General features: G+C 39.7%; 1 protein-coding gene across 12 annotated transcripts in view; it reads right to left on the bottom strand.

Moving 5' to 3' along the window:
• The window catches only part of DOCK9 (dedicator of cytokinesis 9), a 377,316-nt gene that overhangs the window by 212,386 nt on the left and 145,581 nt on the right, over nt 1-19,349 (bottom strand). For all 12 annotated transcript variants that reach the window (XM_053665376.1, XM_037151681.2, XM_037151687.2 and 9 more), the window contains exon 2: nt 10,158-10,274. In XM_053665376.1, coding sequence (XP_053521351.1) covers nt 10,158-10,274 — 117 coding nt within the window. The remainder of the gene's footprint in view (nt 1-10,157; nt 10,275-19,349) is intronic.

Genomic DNA, 19,349 nt, shown 5'->3' with positions numbered 1-19,349 from the left:
GATGGCCAGGAATGCCAAAGAAGGTTGGAGGGTATGGCAGTAGCCAGGGCCTCACTGAGAAGGTAAGATCTGGGTAAAGGTTTACAGGTGAGGGACAGCTAGGTAAAGAATGTGCCAGGCAGAGGGAACAGGGAGAGAAAAGGCCCTAAGGCAGGAGTGATAAAAGGAGCCCCTCCCCCTCCAGGGGACCAGTGTGGCTGTAGTAGAGACAGTGGGTAGACAGAATCACAGGCCCTTCAGGCCATGGTAGGGCCTTCCCTGGGGGCCCCCAAACACAGGAGTGATGTCATCTGACCTTTTAAACTCCTGAAACAACCACTCTGACTACCCTCTTAGAACAAGTTCCAGGAGGCTTGATAGGAGGCTTTCACATTAACCAAGTCAAGAAAGGGTAAAGGCTGTGGCCACAGTCACAGCAGTGGGGATGCCATTTCATGAACTGTTGCCCACTCCCTACTATTCCCCATAGCCTGCTTTCCAAACTTCCCTTACTCTCCCCGAAGCTGTACCTCAACTGGGCTCACCTGTGCCCAATTCACCTCTAAATTTCTTAATATCCAGTCCTCTTTTTACAGTTCAGAGATAGGCCTGTCTCTTCTTCCTGAATTCTCCCCCAAAGACCTATAATTCCATCCCATCAAACCCCTAAAGTGCCTTGCTTCAAAACACATACCCATAATATCTATTTTGTCATGTATAATGCACTCCCATGTATAATGCACACACACACGTTTTTGGTCATAAAAGAATTAAAAACATTTATGGAGATACAGAATTAGTACCACCCATGTGTAAGGGTACATCCTTATTTTCCCTAAAAAATCTGGGCAAAAAACTGAGCATTATACATGGCAAAACACAGTATCTTACATCTTCAATCTCTTCCTCATGCCTGGACTTCCCTCCTTTCATTTCCCTGATCCTAATAAACACCTCTTACTGTTGCTGAGCCAAATGATTCCTTCTCTCTCCTATTTAATGTGAACCTCTGTGTAACACCCACTCAATTCTTCAGCCCTGCCTATAAAATATCTTAATTGGCAAAGACATCCTAATTACCTACTCTCACGATTTTTCTCCCCGCCTAATGAGCCAAAAGCATACAACTGTCCAAAGTCGGCCTGCCTTCCTCAAATTGCTCTTGCTGCCTTCCAGGACCCCTGGGCTTCCTGGTTCTTTCTATACTTTCTGTCTCTGCTTCCTCACTCCCTCCTTCATAAGTGAAGGTACTCCCCACCATCCTGTCCCCATAAGCATCCTCATACTCTTAACCTTTTTACCACTGTCTGACATGAACCATGGCTTCTCTCTTACAGTGGACTTTTGCATTTCCAATACTTAAAAAAACTCTTAGCAATTGAATGTCCCACTACCTCAAACTTAATAGAATAAATTTCCACAGGACTCCATTTCTGCCATGACATTGCTCATATTCTTCTTATTACTAATATTAATTATCTCCTCTCCTTAGTTTTAAGCAACTTAAAAGCAGAAACCCTATCATTTATTTATACTGTTAAGCATCTCACAAGGCTGCGCCCTTTGCACAAGTAGTATAACCATAAACTATAAGCTAAATAAATACACTCTTCAGTTCAGCTGCTCAGTGCTATGTGAAAAATAAACTTTTTTTTAAGGTATGTTTGAAGTCCCAGCTGGTGTAGCTCAGTGGGTTGAGTGCAGGTCTGCGAACCAAACAACCACAGTTCGATTTCTAGTCTGGGCACGTGACTAGGTTGCAGGCCAGTTCCCAGCAGGGAATGGTTCCACCAATGTATGGTTGACAAGAGGCAACCATACATTGATATTTCTCTCCCTCTCTCCTTCCCTTCCCCTTTAAAGATAAATAAATTAAATTAAAAATAATTTTAAAAAAGGCACATTTGATTATAAAAGAATGATCTGTCACTGTTTTCTGTAAAAGCTATTATACTTGAGCTAGAATTTAAATATTCATCTCCTGAAGTTCTGGCCAGTGTCCATTCAGAACTATTATCTATCCAGGTTTTTCAGGAAGGTAAAATCCTAAACAAGAATATCCCAGAATCACTATGTTCACGGAAAGTATATGTTGGCCACTGAATTCTGACTGATAAAAATTTCAAGAAATTTATAGAAAGAGCACTTTTTAGTAAAAAGCTCAAAATAAAGTATTTGATAGGGTACTCAAGACTTGAAAATTTTACCTTAAGGTAAAAAGGTTGTAAATTTGGCAAGTAATGTGTATGTTAAAGCTTTTGTTTCAGAAACTACCAGTGAGGCCCATCCTGGCTCCTGGAAAACAGCCAGCCTCCTGGGGCGCTGGCTAGAGATTACCACCTGGGGACAAACTGGAGGCATCCAAGCCTTTTGTCTTCCAGGGGAGCAGACGACCAGCGCCCACTTGGGAACAGCTAACTGCTGAGGACAGGAGTGTTGCAGCTTCTAAATCTCAAAGCCCTCACCGCACCTTGTTTGTCCTCCCCCACCCCCCTTATAAAAGGTCTGGCCAGGAAAAAGAAGAAGATGGTTTGTTAGAGAATGAACCCACCATCTTCTCACATCACCGCTATCTGAATAAAGCTCCCATAAAAGATTCAATCACTGTCATTGCTTACTGGATTTGGGAGTGACAGGCAACCCAAATGCCAGTGCCTTTGCCGGTTACATATTGAGATTATTTTTTGATAGCATATAGTAAAATGTGAGGACAAAACTCTGTAAAAAAAAAATTCTCTTAAAAAAAATAAATGGGAAATGAGATCAGGGACTTCCAGATCCTTTGTAAATAGCAGGGCCTGGCTTCCTTTTCAGGTCAATGGTTTGTAGATCATTATCAGTCTCATGTAAGTAGAAGAGGAAAAGAAACAGAAGAAAAATAAAAATCAGGATGTTATTTAAAGGGAAATGGATTAACCACATTTTTCTATACAATGCCACAAACACCAGGATTCTCCTGGATCTAAACATTTTCAAAAGTGAAAATTTCTAAAATTGCCACTTATTAATAATTTTTGCTTTGTGTTCCTGTCTTTCCTCAGTTGATCTGACATCATCTCATAAACCAAAAGGTTTCAGGTTCCATACCTTGTCAGGGCACATACCTAAGTTGTGGGTTCAGTTCCTGGCAACCAATCGGGGTGTGTGTGTGTGTGTGTGTGTGTGTGTGTGTGTGTGTGTGTCTCTCTCTCCCCCCGCCACCATTCCCTCACTTTCTCTCCCTACTCCCTTTCTCTCTCTCTAAAAAGCAAAGAAAAAATGTCCTTCAGTAAGGATTTTATATATCAGTTGAAAGAGCACCTGAGAAACCACTCCTCACCCTAACGTCACATGCAGCTTTAAGGATGACAACACCACACCCATGTAGCACAGAATTCCTATAATATGCCTTTTTTAAAAAAATTGTGCTAAAATATCCATACAACAAAATTCACCATCTTAGTCATTTTTAAGTGTACAGTTCGGTGGCATTATCATTCTTGTGCTACCATCACCACCATCCATCTCCAGAACTCTTTTCATCTTGTAAAACTTAAACTCTGTACCCATGAAACAAAAACTCCCCACCACCCTGTAGCAATCACCATTCTACTTTTTCTGTCTATGAATTTGACTACTCTAGGTACTTCGAATAAGTGGAATCATACAATATTTGTCCTTTTTTGACTTATTTCACTTATTATAATGAAATCAAGGTTTATTCATGTTGTAGTATGTATCAGAATTTCCTCCCTTTTTAAGGTGTATAGTATTATATTGTATGGATATACAACCTCTGGTTATCCATTCATGCATCAATGAACACTTGGGTTGTTTTCACATTTCGGCTATTGTGAATAATGCTGCTATGAACACAGGCATATAAATATCTCTTTGAGTCCCTACTTTTTTTAATAATATTTTATTTATTTATTTTTCGAGAGAGGGGAAGGGAAGAAGAAAGAATGGGAGAGAAATATCAATGTATGGTTGCCTCTCATGTGTCCCCTGCTGGGAACTGGCCTGCAACCCAGGCATGTGCCCTGACTGGGAATTGAACCGCAATACTCTGGTTCGCAGGCCCACGCTCAATCCACCAAGCTACGCCAGCCAGGAGTCCCTACTTTTAAATCTTTTGAATATATCCCCAAAAGTGGGATATACATGTTCTTTTACTCCTTCCATACCAACTCTATTCCTTGCAAGTTCATATCACACACCAAATTCTAATATCTGTAAAATATAAATGGTATATATAAATTGCTTCCTAACATCCTTTTAAAAATATTTGCTACCTTCTTTATATTCCATTACTTTATATAACTATACAAACATTACAAACTACATTACAAGCCAGGATATAAAGAGCTCAAAAAGCCAGCTGCAGATTCAGTGAATTGTTGGCAACAGTTAAGAAAGTCACCAGCAGCAACAGCATTTGGTAAAAAGACTTCTCTTGAAGGAGAACGATGATTGAAAATCAATGGCCAGACCCACACCGAATTCTATGTCTCTGATAGGAAAGAGGATTGTGGGCATTACTTTCAGTTATACATAAATTTGTCACTTCTTAAGCAACAAATTAACTTACAGCTCTAAAACACTTTAATCATAATAGCTATCACTTCTGTCTAACTGCCCAGTAGCGTTTAATTACAATTTAACCCATGAAAGTTTGTTCTCAGAATAAATGTTTGTTAGCCACCAGTAAGTATAAGCCTTTTATGACAATGTTTCTACTCCATTCTTTTATTTCATAAATTATCTAACTTCCACCAAACCAAATCATCTATCAGACAAAATGTTTTATGAATTTAGTAGCTGGCATTTCCAAATGTGCTCAATGGTACTCATATTTAACTTCCAGCATCAAAACAAACTACCTAACGGTCACAGTAATTTTACCAATTTTTTAATGTATATTTTATTATGTTATTACAGTTGTCCCAAATTTTTTTCTACCTTTTATCTCCCTCCTCCCTGCAACCTTCCACCCTCAACAATCTCCTACCCACTTAGTTCATGTCCATGTAGTAAGTTCTTACATGTTCATGTACATGTAAGTTCTTTGGTGTCTCCATTTCCTATACTATTCTTACCCGCCCCCTGTCTATTTTGTACCCATTTATGCTTCTTATTCCCTGTACCTTTCATCCTCATTCTCCCTGCCCTCCACTGGTAATCCTCCATGTGATCTCAATTTCTGTGACTCTGTTCCTATTCTAGTTGTTTGCTTAGGCTTTACTTTGTAGGTTCAGTTGTTGACAGTTGTGAGTTTGTTCTCATTTTATTGTTCATAGTTTTGATCATCTTCTTTTTCTTAGATAAGCCCCTTTAACAATTTCATATAAGGACTTGGTGATGATGAACTCCTTGAACTTGACCTTATGTGGGAAGCACTTTAGCTGCCCTTCCATTCTAAATGATAGCTTGGTTGGATGGAGTAATCTTGGATGTAGGTCCTTGCCTTTCATAACTTTGAATACTTCTTGACTGTAAGGTTTCTTTTGAGAAATTAGGTGACAGTAATGGGTACTCCTTCGTAGGTAATTCTCTCATTTCCTCTTGCTGCTTCTAGGATTTTCTCTTTATCTTTAATCTTGGGTAACTTAATTATAATGTATCTTGGTGTATGCTTCCTTGGGTCCAACTTCTTTGGGACTCTCTGAGCTTCCTGGACTTCCTGGAAGTCTATTTCCTTTGCCAGATTAAGGAAGTTCTCCCTTACTTTTTCAGATAGGTTTTCCATTTCTTGCTCTTCCTCTTCTCCTTCTGGCAACCCCTATGATTCAGATGTTTGAGTATTTAAGTTGTCCCAGAGGTTCCTACGCCTTTCCTTATTTTTTTTTTTGAATTCTTGTTTCTTCATTCTGTTCCAGTTGGATGTTTATTTCTTTTTGTTCCAAATTGTTTCTCTGAGTCCCACCTTCTTCCCTTCATATTCCTGTATATTTTCCTTTATTTCACTTTGTATAGTCTTCATTTCTTGTGACTGAGCTCAGTCACTTCTGTGAGCATCCAGTGTTTTGAACTCTGCATCAGATAGGTTGTCTATCTCCTCATTGCTTAGTTCTTTTCCTGGAGTTTTGATTTGTTCTGTCATTTGGGCCATATTTCTTTGTCTCAAGCACATGTTACATTGTAAGGGGCGGAGTCTTAGGTATTCACCAGGGTGGGGCAATGCATGACCCTGTGTTGTGGTACTGCATGTAGGGAAGGGGTCAGAGAGGGAACAATGCCACTTGCTGGGCTCTTGCCCTACTTTCGATTACTTTCCTCCCTGTTCACAAGTGGACTATGTCCTTGCAGGTGATGATTCCCAGGTGGGTGGGTTTGTGTACATTCTAGGACCCTGTGGGTCTCTCCACAGGACTCTCCTGTGAAACTGGGAGTTTCTCCCATCACCTCAACCCCCACGGATTTTTACAGTCAGGGGTTTTGAGTCTTTAATTTCCCCACCCTGGAACCCTGGGTTTCATAGTCTGCCTTGATCTCCATTGGTTCCTCCTGGCTCATCCACAAATGAATGTGGGATGGCCCTGTCAACCAGCCCCCACCTTCCCACACATCCACTCTGCCCTGCCTACCCATCTTTGCCCCTCCTACCAGTCTGGATGAATGTTTCTTTAACTCCTTAGTTATTAAACTTCCATGTAGTTTGATATTCTGGTAGTTATGGTTGTTTTTTCTTTTTAAATTTGTTGTTGTCCTTCTTTTGGTTTTGCGAGGAAGGTAAGTATTTCTACCTACACATCCATCTTGGCCAGAACTCAGTTTTACTAATTTTAAATGAAGCTAAAAGTACCTAACTCTAGTACTGAGTGTTCAGAGATGATGTTGATATGAAGGTGGATGGGCAGGTAGGAGGCTTCACAGACACAAACCCCGTGTCTGGGTCTTCCTTGTGGCCACAGCACAGTGGAGACACTTGAACACAAAAAGCACAAAAAGCCATTAGTGAAAAGCCCAATGTACTTAGGTATTAATGTATACAAGGTGTAAGACAATAAGCATCAGAGGAAATAAGAGAATGGGGGTAAAATATGGTGGGATATGAAGTGGCTTCAGACGGTGAGATGGTTCTAACAGGATGGAAAAGAAGAGAAAATTTTTGTTCACAAGGAGAATCATGAAGCCAAGACAGAGAAAGAACAGAGCAGACCCCGAAGTACCAGGGTCCAATCCTGAAAAGAGAAGTACAGCAGGCTAGTAAGGGCTATTTTGGCCATGGCAGAACCATTTCTGGCCATGGCAGATAAAACATTAATCCATAAATATTCTGAGGGCTCAGAATTGTTCTTTTGTTTTTGTAAAATCCGTATTTACTTCATGTCTCTGAGGTTTTATTTTCTCCTCCACCCTTAGGCAAGTACATCCCACAAACAAATCTCTCCATAACACTCATTTTCAGATAACACTCAGACACCCTTAGGAGCTGAACAATATCAATATATGTCCTACTCAAGAACTGTACAAATGTATCATCAGTATCCACACTTATATTTTACTAAATTGTCGTTCAGAATCTGTTTGACAGAACTTCATATAAGGTCCTATTATTTTAATAGTTAACTAATATTGTTTAATTAGTAATCGTGGTATTGCAAATAAACTCCCAGCATGCATTTTGCTCACTGTATTAGACCCATGTGCTAGCCAACTTGCTATCTTTTTTCCATCCTAAATAAAATACGTTCCCCTAATCTAATTTGTTCCCTCTGCCTCTAATAATACAACAGTAATTCCATTCCTACACTGCCTGAAAAAGCAGGAACAGACAGAAGGAGTCTGTGACACTGCAAAGACATTTTGCATATTCAACTAAATAGACAGTTATTAAAATCACCAAGACAAACTGGAAAGAAAGCACAGTATAAATGGCTTTACTTGATTAGAAAGTGGGAGTCTCTAAAATAACAAGAACAATGTCCAAACTTAAATGGTGACGTCACAATTACTGAGATGGGGATCAAAAATGAAATTCAAGCTCCTTATTCTTTGGAAAAACTTCCCCAAAACGTAAAATAATACTTGCTTGTTCAGTCTTGGCCAGCAAAATGTCAGTGATTTCTTTGCCTTTCCTAGAAAATTTGTGCCTGGTATCCCCACAGAGGTAGTTACAGGCAAAAAGGACAAAGGAGTTTTTCCCAGTTTCAATCATTTGATTTTACAACTGCTTAAGCATCTCAATTCCTTGCCTCTGGGATTAAAAAAAAAGAAACTAAATTAACTATATCTTGTTTCTTCGGTTTGTTTGCTTCTTAGGCAATTTTATGTCAGGGCTAGAAATACAACTTTGCATTCTACATTGCAAAAGTTGAAATAATTTTGTTAATCTAATTATCTCAAGAAGAATACATACTTCATGCTCACAGAAACTTGACATAACCTTTAGCTTCCTCCAAGCACACTACAGGAAAAATATGTCAACATGGATTATAATTTGTAGTCATCTGATTAACTTCTCATGTTAACTTTTTGCCAAAATCACAGGCAACAGGCATCATTCTGAGGTTTCCATTTATTTGTCTGTTAGCTGGGTAGTCTATTCATGCAATCAAAGCATCATATTTTCAGACACAATTTGAAACTATTCATCAGTGGAACACAATTTGGCAGCAGCAGGATGCTAATGGTCAATTTCAATTCCATGGCAACCCTTTTCAGGAAAGAACTAAAGAACAAAAATTTTCTACACATGTACCTGTAATGAGTTAGAAAAAAGTAAACATTTGTGAAAATTCTCAGCCTTGTTGTAAACTGAAGTCTCTTAAAGCTGGTGAGAAAAAAAAAAAACATTAAGGAACATAATTTAACAATTATAATTAACATGGAAGTTTCTGAAGACAATTCAGTATGCCCAGGAATGTATATAGTAGGTTATGTTCTGGGAGTAGAACAATAATAAGAAGGTAGTGGGGGAGGCTTTTAATGTCAAGTATTGGGTTAGCCTAAAAGTTCATTTAATTTTTTCCCTATGATGGATCTAGTGGTGCTTAGTTGTCTTTAACTTCAGTCGAAACAATTTTGTATTGTGACACCTGCCATAACAAGCATGCATTTTTAAAAAAACTTATTATAAATGGTGAGCCATTTTAATACTGAAGATGAAAAATGTATCTTTTCTTTTACAGAAAAAACGAAAGGGAGTTTTTGGCCAACCCAATATTTCAATAGTGCCTGTTGGTTTGTTTGTTTACAAGTATATAATACCTTTTAAATTAAAAAACAAAAATTCAATGAAGTTTTTAAAAAACTAATGCAGCTCAATTCACAGAAGACAGGACTTGGACAATAACAACATCAGGTAGAGAAGCATCAAGGTAAACAAGAAAGAAGTGCCAAGATTCAGTTCTAGGAGAGCAAGGGAAGTAACCAGAACCTCCAAATTGACCAAGGTAACTTTAGGTGACCAGGCATACAACACCACTGTATGGGGTTCCAAGAGGAAGGATGTTCATCTCACCCCTCACTAGCCTCTAAGTTCCTGTGAGTGCCTCAGCCACAGCCCATAATCTGAAAGGCTTTGAACAACCATCTAGAGTGCCACTCATAGCAGGAGCTATGCTGAGTCTTCTGCTGGCAGCATCTTGAGCTCCAAACAAACAGCACTTGCCACTGTACCAAAAAGGTAGGTGTCAGGACACACCTAGTTACCTCCAAACCCTACTCTGTGAGCTCACATGTAGTTCAAAGCTTCCTCATGGCAGTCACCTAAAAAGATACATGACAAAATCCTCCACTGCTTCCCAGCAAGTCTCAGCCTTAAGGCTCTAAGGCACATGGGGAAAAAAACCTAAATTAAACCCTAAATTCCTCTTCAAACAAATCTCACAAGACATAGGAGGCACTTGTGTCCTTAGTTAAATCAGCCCAGAGAACAGCACTTGTATTCGAGATAAAACACATACACACTTGTCAAAAAGTTATATGATATATATGTTATATGCCTATCTTTGCATATACACACATACAAAATATATATTCATATATTCATACTTGCATATATATGCATAAACACCGTTTTTTAAAAATCAACTCATCAATGCCCGAAGAATACAATGACATAACTTTTCTATCAACTAATATCTTTTAATCTTTCAAAAATCCTAAATTAAACAACAATAAAGCAACATATAAAAATTAATTGTAAAGATCAGCCACATGGTTCCATTTACAGAAACTTAAAAGTTATCTACCTGAAAGTCATCGTAAGGGAAGAGCAGCATCTCCCTTAAACAGTCATTCAGGATCTGTGTCTTCTTCTGGACGATGACATTTTCATAGTCAAGTGGCTCAATCAGCTTTGGCTTTGCCTGGAAGGTGAAAGACAAGCATTTGAAACATTCTTATAGATACATGCACTTTCTTAAGTATAAAGAACTATATAAATTCTACTCTACGTGTGTTTGTATTCTCCAACTTTTCTACAATATATAATTTAGAGTGCGTAAGTTTTGCTACCAGGAAGAATCAAAAACAAAATATAAAAGTTGTTTTCAAAGCAAAGAAGGTACTTCACGGCACTCTGTCTACATTCACTCATGCCTGCTTAGTTATTTAAGCACAAAGGAGGCTATGGATTCTGGTGGAACTTTCAGGCGCAACTTGAGTTGCCCCTGACTGGATCAGTACCCCTTCAAGCCTTAGGCTCTGCCAGAGCTGCCCCCTTAGGGTTCCAGCTAGGATCTGACTGCGAAGGCTGGAGGCCCACACTTGGTTCTAGACCTGTCCCCCCTTTCTCAGCTCAGGGCTTAAAGCATCCACAGGGCTCATTATTTCAGATAAGACTCGATAAAATACATCTCTAAGTCTCAAAATATCCCTGTCTATGCTGAAATATTTACAACTTAAATTGTAAGTATTTCAACAGAAAAACCAGACAAACAGAGAGAGGAAAAAAGTACAACTTAAACCAGGACTTGTGGGTGCACCTTTATAGGGGTTAGTGATGCACTAAGAAGAAGGAGGAGGCAACAAGCAAGTGGGGAAAGAAAAGAGATAACATGCTTTTTCAAATTTATCCAGAAGTTACTCTTCCCAGTAAAAATCTCTTACTGGGGAGAAGTTTTTGCTACGGTGTTTACTGATCACATTCCCCTTCAAGGCACTAATCGAGCTATGTCAGGGATACAGATACACATTCAACTAACTATAGCACAGCATGCCAAGTGTTAAAATAGATATGCACATGTACAGACCAACATTATTTTAAGAAGCATCTAATATTCATAATCTGAACAAATGTTATGTATATTAAAATGACAAGATTATATATATACACGCAAAAACACATATGCATGTGTGTGTGTGTGTATGTACACACACATATATATATATGGTGTCTACTATGTAACACCTAAATTGGATATTGTGATTCAGGCTGTTACATGTTCCCCAAATCTGTCTCTTTTCCTTCCAAATACAGCTGGACTACATTTCCCAGCCTCCCCATGGTTAGGTGTAGTTATATGACAGTCTTCTGCCCACTGACATGTAAGTGGAAGATTTATAGGAATACACCTGCTGTGTCAGTCCTCCCAATGTAATGACTCCTGACATGAAGGTGCAGCATGAGGGCATGGCTATATTGTAATACAGAGAAATCCCAAGGTGCGTAGCCCTGGAACTACCTGGAACTAACTTATTTGAAATGTTATTGCACAAACTGAGAATGCCCCCAAATCATATAGTTCACATATGAAAGAAACCTGAGAGGAGTTTTTCCAATCCTAAAAATTTATGTAATATTACCTAATGTTCTGAAGCTAGAAAAAAACTTCTAAACTGTGATTAATACAAATTTTAACTAATCATGTTACAGAAAAGATTAAATGATCTATCCTTAGGATACAAAATGGCAATACAAAATTATGTCATATGAAGAGGTGATCATAGTATGAATCCAAAAAATGTGCAGAGGAAAGTATTACTGAGTTCTGTCAAGAGGTTACTGATTGACATATACTGTTTTCCTGTATCACTGACATTTATGGTTTGAGTTAATTTTTTTTAAATTTGCACTTTGTTGTGATTTCGTCTCAAATTCCAAATATTCACTTGTGTACTTTATTTTCTATTGATAACTTGGAATCATTAATTTTTTCTTTTAAAAAATATATTTTATTGATTATGCCATTAAAGTTGTCCTATTCCCCCCCTTCATTTCCCTCCACCCTGCACATCCCCTCCCCATCATTCCCCCCTTTAGTTTATGACCACCTGTCTCAAGTTCTTTAGATTCTATATTTCCCATACTATTGGGAAATAGTATGCCCTCCCCCCTGTCTATTTTCTACCTATCATCTATGCTACTTATTCTCTGTACCTCCCCCCCTTCTCCTCCTCCCACTCCCCTGTTGCTAACCCTCCATGTGATCTCCATTTCTATGGTTCCTCTCCTGATCTAGCTGTCCTCTTAGTTTGTTTTTGTTTTAGGTGTGGTTGTTAATAACTGTGAGTTTGCTGTCCTTTCACTGGTTATCTTTTTTATCTTCTTTTTCTTAGATAAGTCCCTTTAATATTTCATATAATAAGGGCTTGGTGACGATGAACTCCTTGAATTTGATCTTATCTGAGAAGCACTTTATCTGCCCTTCCATTCTAAGAAAGCTTTGCTGGATAGAGCAATCTTGGATATAGGTCCTTGCCTTTCATGACTTGGAATACTTCTTTCCAGCCCCTTCTTGCCTGGAAGGTCTCTTTTGAGAAATCCGCTGACAGTCTGATGGGAACTCCTTTATAGGTGACTGTCCCCTTATCTCTTGCTGCTTCTAGGATTCTCTCCTTCGTTCTAATCTTGGCTAATGTAAATGATGATGTGCCTTGGTATGTTTCTTCTTGGGTCCAACTTCTTTGGGACTCTCTGAGCTTCCTGGATTACCTGGAAGTCTACTGCCTTTGGCAGATTGTGGAAGTTCTCCTTTATTATTTGTTCAAATAAGTTTTCCACTTGTGGCTCTTCCTCTTTCCATTCTGGTACACCTATAATTCGGATGTTGGAACGTTTCAAGATGTCCTCATTTTTTTGAATTCTTGTTTCTTCATCCTTTTCTGTTTGGTCATTTTTTTCTTCCTTCTGGCCCACTCCCTTGATTTGAGTCCCAGTTAACTTTCCATCACTATTGCTTTCCTGTGCATTTCCCTTCATTTCAATTAGTTTAGCCTTCATTTGTTCCTCTAATTTGTGACTAAAATCAACCAGTTCTGTGAGCATCCTGATCACCAGTGTTTTGAACTGTGCATCTGATAGGTTGGCTATTTCTTGGTCACTTAGAGTTATTGGCTCTGGGGCTTTGAGTTCTTCTTGAGCCATAATGTTTTGGTCTATTCGCACCTGTTATGTATGAGGGGCAGAGCCCTAGGTGTTCACCAGGGCAGGGCCATGCAGGTTGCTGGTTTGTGATGCTGTATGTGGGGGCGAGGTCAAAGAGGGGCAATAGTGGTCCCCTCTGCTGCTTCCCGCCACTGGGGCCTGCGCGGTCCGTCTCACTGCTTACTCCTTCACCTGGTTTCTCTGTGCGCGAATGTGTGGCCGTGGTCAGCCTGCCACCCTGTGCCCTCACTGGGTTTGCCCGTCACAAACCCATACCTGGGTTCTGCTAGACACTGCCCACACGCCTGGGTCGGTCTGGCTGAGTTTTCCTGCGCATCCCCACTCTGCCCACCGCTGGCTCCTCTTACCGATCTGGCTGAATTCCCTTGCTGCTAAGATTTTCTCCTTCTCTTTCACCTTGGGTAATGTAATTATGATGTGCCTCAGTGTGTTCCTCCTGGGTCCAACTTCTTTGGGACTCTCAGAGCTTCCTGGACTTGCATGTTTATTTTCTTTGCTAGGCTAGGGTAGTTTTCTTTCATTATTTGTTCAAATAAATTTTCCATTTCTTGCTCTTCCTCTTCTCCTCTGGAACTGCTATGATTTGGATATTGGAATGTTTAAAGTTGTCCCAGAGGTTCCTAAGCCTTTCCTTATTTTTTTTTAATTCTTGTTACTTCATTCTGTTCCAGTTGGATGTTTATTTCTTCCTTCTGTTTCACATCATTGATTTGAGTCCCAGTTTCCTTCCCTTCACTGTTGGTTCCCCATATATTTTCTTTTATTTTACTTTTTATAGCCTTTACTTCTTCCTTCATTTTGCGACTGAGCTCAATAATTTCTGTGAGCATTCTGATTACCAGTGTTTTGAACTCTGCACCTGATAGGTTGGCTATCTCCTCATCACTTAATTCCTTTTCTGGAATTTTTATCTGTTCTTTCATTTGGGCCATATTTCTTTGTTTTGGCACACCTTTTATGTTGTAAGGAGTGGAGTGGCACTGTGTAGGGGGGATAGGTCAGAGAAAGAGCAATGCTGCTTGTTTGGCTCTCAGTTACTTCCCCCACTACCCACAAGCGAACTGTGCCCATTCAAGTGCTAATTCCCAGGTGGGTGGGTTTGTGTACATTCTAGGACCCTGTGGTTCCCTCCAACAGACTATCATGTGAAACTGGGAGTTTCTCCTGCCACTGTAACCCCAACAGATTTTTACAGCCAGAGGTTTTGAGGTTTTCTTTTCTAGCACTGGAACTGTGGGATATATGGTCTATCTTGCTCCCATTTTTCTTCCCAGTTTATCTGCACAGAACGTGGGACTTGCTGGTCTGCCAGCCACCACCTTGCCACGTGTCCTCTCCACCCCTGCTATCAGTTTAGATGAATGCTTCTTCTTTAACTCCTTGGTTGTCAGACTTCCATACAGTTCGATTTTCAAAAAGTTCTGGCTGTTTTTTGTTTTTAAATTGGTTGTTATTTTGGTTATGTGAGGATGCAAAGTGCATATACCTGTGCCTCCATAATGGACAGAAGTACTGTCTCTGAGAATTTAATTAAATGTTAACACAAGCTGAAACCCCAGATGCCACTTCTTGAAATAGTATACTAAGGAAATGGCAACTGTTAAAGCATTCTATTATAAGAAATGAGAAATTGATCATTTCTGTTTATGAAGAATTTAGAACTTTCTTGATTTGTCTTCATGGCTATGGAAGCTACCTGATCAACTGAGATCAAAAAACCTTTCATAGGAATTGGTCTATTTTCAGAATGGTACACTTCTCAATGCTGCCAATACTGTTGCTAGGGAAAAGGACCACAAATTTGCAATAAGAAGGCTTCTGGAGCCAGATAATCAGTGTGACCCCGCAAGCCTTCCTGAACTACTCTCTTGTACATACCATCTTTTACCATGTATAATGCATTCCTGTGTACAATGCACATTCACATTTTTGTGCGCATTATACACAGGATTATTATACCCATGGTGTGTGATCATTATACCTATGTGTAATGCACATCATTATTTTTCCCTCAAAAATTTGGACAAAAAAGTGCACATTATCCACAGCAAAATATGGTAACTCTCATTACATACTCCCACCAAGAACTTCCTGAAGTTGTCAAATTTGAAAGAAGAATCCTTATTTTCCTATAATTAGAATGGGCCCAAGAAATTAGCAGCTGCCTCCCTTCCTCACATGCAAATGTTATTAGCAATTATGTGTCCTTCTCTCCAGAATTTTACCGAGCCTGTCCATGCAAACTGTGCCAGGTCTTTGGGACACCAAGGTGAAAAGGACACAGCCCCCACCTCAGAGAGCTCACAATACAGAATGAAAACAGATGTGTGAACAATTAGAGCGGAACGACTGAGAACAATAGGACTCCATGAGAGGCGTCTGACCCACCAGAATGAACCTGACTTCTCCCATGGATTACAAGCTCTACAAAAGCAAAGATTTCTCTATTTTATTCACTACGTTCCAGCACCTAGGAAAGCACCTGGCATAGGATAGGCACTCAATAAATGTGTTGGATGAGAGACAAAACCCAGCACCATGGTGTTCTTCATGGAGGTTAAGAGTTGAATCTAAGAAATGAATGAGTTAGCCAGGATTCAGAGTGGACTGGAAATTCCTTGCAAAGAAAATGGATATGCCAGGTTGCATTCTCACAGATTTTGTGGGGCCTGTGATTGGGGGGGGGGGGGGTTAAAAATATAAAATTATGAATATAAAGTGGCTGGAATCTCTTCCAGGGTCTTGGAAGGGATCCTGAAACTGAAGGTTCACTAGCTTCAGGATAAATACTCCTCTGAGCACCATGAGTTCAAAAAGCAGCAAGCAGCTCACAACAGCTGGGCAGTTTCATAAAGGGCGCAGGGTGGTAGCGGGCCAAGGGCTTGGGACACAGTCACTTCGGGTGCTACAGCATCACTGGAAATCCAATACAAGACAGAAAACCACATTTATGATAACTCCTATCGGAAAGGATATTCTATGTGACTGCAAAGAATACATGAATAAGCTACCTGAGGTGAGCAGCAGGACTCTGGGATGGATGTGCTTGACAATGGCTGGTTAACCACTGTCAACCACCCACTGGCCTTAGTTTCTCTGGAGCCAGCAAGGAATAGCTCTGTACAAGGGCTCCTACTGGACCTCTGCTCCAAGCAGCTTTCAGTTTCTCATCTAAAATAGTAAACAATTTAAGTGCCACCTGTTTCAGGGAGTACCAATGTTTAGCTCACCTGGTATGCCACAGGTCTCCAAGCCACCCCCGGCCTATAGCCTGTGGTGAAAGATGAGGCCAGAGAGGCAGATGGGTAATGTTAGGAAGGGCCCAAAGGAAGCCAGCGAACTGGCACAGCAAAAAGGGCACCGAAGACAAAAGTCCTGTACCACCCTCCAGTCATAAAAAATGACTTCCTATCACCTTGAAATGGACATGGAGCCTTCCTCTTCTCTCAACCCACCACATTAAAACTTAAGAGACCCTCATAAAATGTGATCCCATTTCTTCTCTAGATTGTTCATTAGTGTGTAGCAACAATGGTCTTGGCAGCTCTTTAGGATCATGCTTATTTAAAAGGACCTGGAGGTTCAGTAACATTAGAACTACAGTTTTGCAAATATTAGAACTTGAGATTATCTGGTCTAGCCCTCTCATCTCACACACAGGGAAACAAGGGAGTGTGGGAGTTAAGTGACTGTCTCGGGTTCCAGGAGGAGTTGCTGCAAGGCTGGGCCTGGATCCCAGGTCAGGATCCAGGTCCATGCTCTTCTTCTTGGCCTCTATATCTTAATTCTTGTACTTTCATTGCCAATGTGCATAAGCACATGATATAAAAAAGCTGAAGAGAACCTCGTCTAAACTTGCACTGAGAAGCAGGCTCAAACGTGAGCATTAAACCACAATAGTGAATGAACTGGAGAATGTTCAGAAGAATACGTAAAAACTACCAAACTTCAAACATCTAAATATAGTCCTTAAATTGAAATGTAAGATTAGGCAAAGGTGGGGATAGTCCTCAGAAGAGACGAACACCAAGAATGACGTACTTGTTAATCTAGTATTTTTTAATCTTGTAAACATGGATAAGATATTTTTATACCAAATTTAAGCACTCAAATTTGAGAACTTGTCACTGAATGAAGATTTTATTTATTAGGCTTGGCAGCATTTCCAAAACTTGAACACTCAAAATCAATTTGATAGGAAGAAAAAAGTCTGAAGTTTTGTATTTGTCAGTCCATTTATTTTATAAATACATATCAGACCATGTATTTTATAAAAAAAACTGTGGTCTTCCAAAATTATTATCCTATTACTAAATGAACAGAATTAAAGAATGTATGAAAAACTATCAAACATCTGGAAAATGATGTAAGAGAAACATAATAATGGAATTTAGGGTAATAATAAAGATAATACTGATTACCAAAACCCCACAAAAATGCCTGCATTAAGTGAGCTGTGCTCAATGGGGATGCTGCAGAGAATGTCAATAAAGAAAGAAAGGCATGACAGGGATTTAGGGGACTTTGTCACTGCCCAAGGACCAAGCACAGATGAATGGAAGCAGAAAAATGAATGGAATGGTGCAACTGCCCTTACAAAGACAGTACCTGAAGTGTCATCTATCCTGGCACAGACAAGGGCTAAGAGAGACAAAGAAGAGTTTAAGGAGAACAGAGAGGTAACATGTGGAGAACCGGAGGGGTGGGCTTGCCCTGTGTCGCCCATACACATAACCATCCCAGCTTCTAATTCTGCCTGCCATTTTTTTACATGTGAAAGCAAGAAAAAAAAAGATACACCATGGTAGTTGTATGAATAATTCTATCTTAAATGTATGCTACAGATTCTTTTCCAGCCAATAATCATCCCCATCCCCACCATAATTGTAACATTATATCTGAAATTCTTAATTCTTCCTATGCCCATAAAAACTATTTTTGGAACTCTGAAATGAGGAGGTCAAGTAATTAAGCTAAAAGGCTATACAAGCCAGATTTAGTCAGATCTCAATACAATTTACTTAAGCTACTTATTTGAAATAGTGATGGTGGGGGATGGAATATTCATAACATATATTCTATACACCTCACGGCTAGGAAGACATTTCAGATACCAGTTAAGGGCAGAAGGGTAGGGAGTATTTAGTCCTGGTGCCAAAAATGTTACTACTGTTGGAGGTGGTGACAGGTAGGAGGTTCATAATACCAGCTCTGTGTTTCTTAAAGTGTGGTCGTAGACCAGCAACATTATCATCACCTGGAACTTGTTAGAAATGCAAATTCACTGAAGACCTACTGAATCAGAATTCTGGTGATGAGGCCAAGCAATTTGGGTTTAACAAAGCCACCAGCTGATTCTAGTATACACTCAAGCTGAGAACCACTCTACTAATCTACTTTTGTGTATGTCTGAGAATTTCATATTAAAAATATTTTCATAAAATCTTGATCCACTGATTATTGCCTATGTGGCCTTGGGGCAGCTTATTAAATCTCCATACCTGCATCTACAGGTAGGAAGAAGTAATTTCTCTTATCATTGGCATAAGGTTATTAAAGGGTTTCAATATACAGTACCTTTAAAAGGCAGAAACTTGACAAATGGTGGTCATGGGGTCATATATAGTTATGTCATTCAGACATAAAGAGAATTTTAGCCCGTGTAACATACATATAACTTTGCTGGATCACACACACACATTATCTTCTTAAACTTCCCCCAAATTCTACAGTTGTATCCTCACCATTTCATAGATGAGGAAACTGAAATTCAGAGGGGTTATATGAATTATACCAACTGATTAATTAATTAAGGGTTTATATGAATAATGAAGGGTCCTGGGCTTGGCTCTCCTGGTTCCAACACAGGACCCTTCCCATAACCCAATGGCAATAAGCATGATGGAATCTCAGAGTTCTTCGACAGGAAATGCTTCCCCAATCCTTCCATTTCCCTCTATATAAGACCTAAAACCACTCTCCACGCTGTGATGCTTCAGCCAACACACCTCAGGGAGAACATATGTCTGAGACTCTGCTCTCTGCCCAGCTCTGA

Source organism: Artibeus jamaicensis, unplaced genomic scaffold, assembly GCF_021234435.1.
Source record: "Artibeus jamaicensis isolate MK-2021 breed Jamaican fruit bat unplaced genomic scaffold, CSHL_Jam_final contig_410, whole genome shotgun sequence".
NCBI classification, from domain to species: Eukaryota; Metazoa; Chordata; class Mammalia; order Chiroptera; family Phyllostomidae; genus Artibeus; species Artibeus jamaicensis.
The sequence above is the reverse complement of the archived record's forward strand: the minus strand, read 5'-3'. Positions and strand labels throughout refer to the sequence as shown.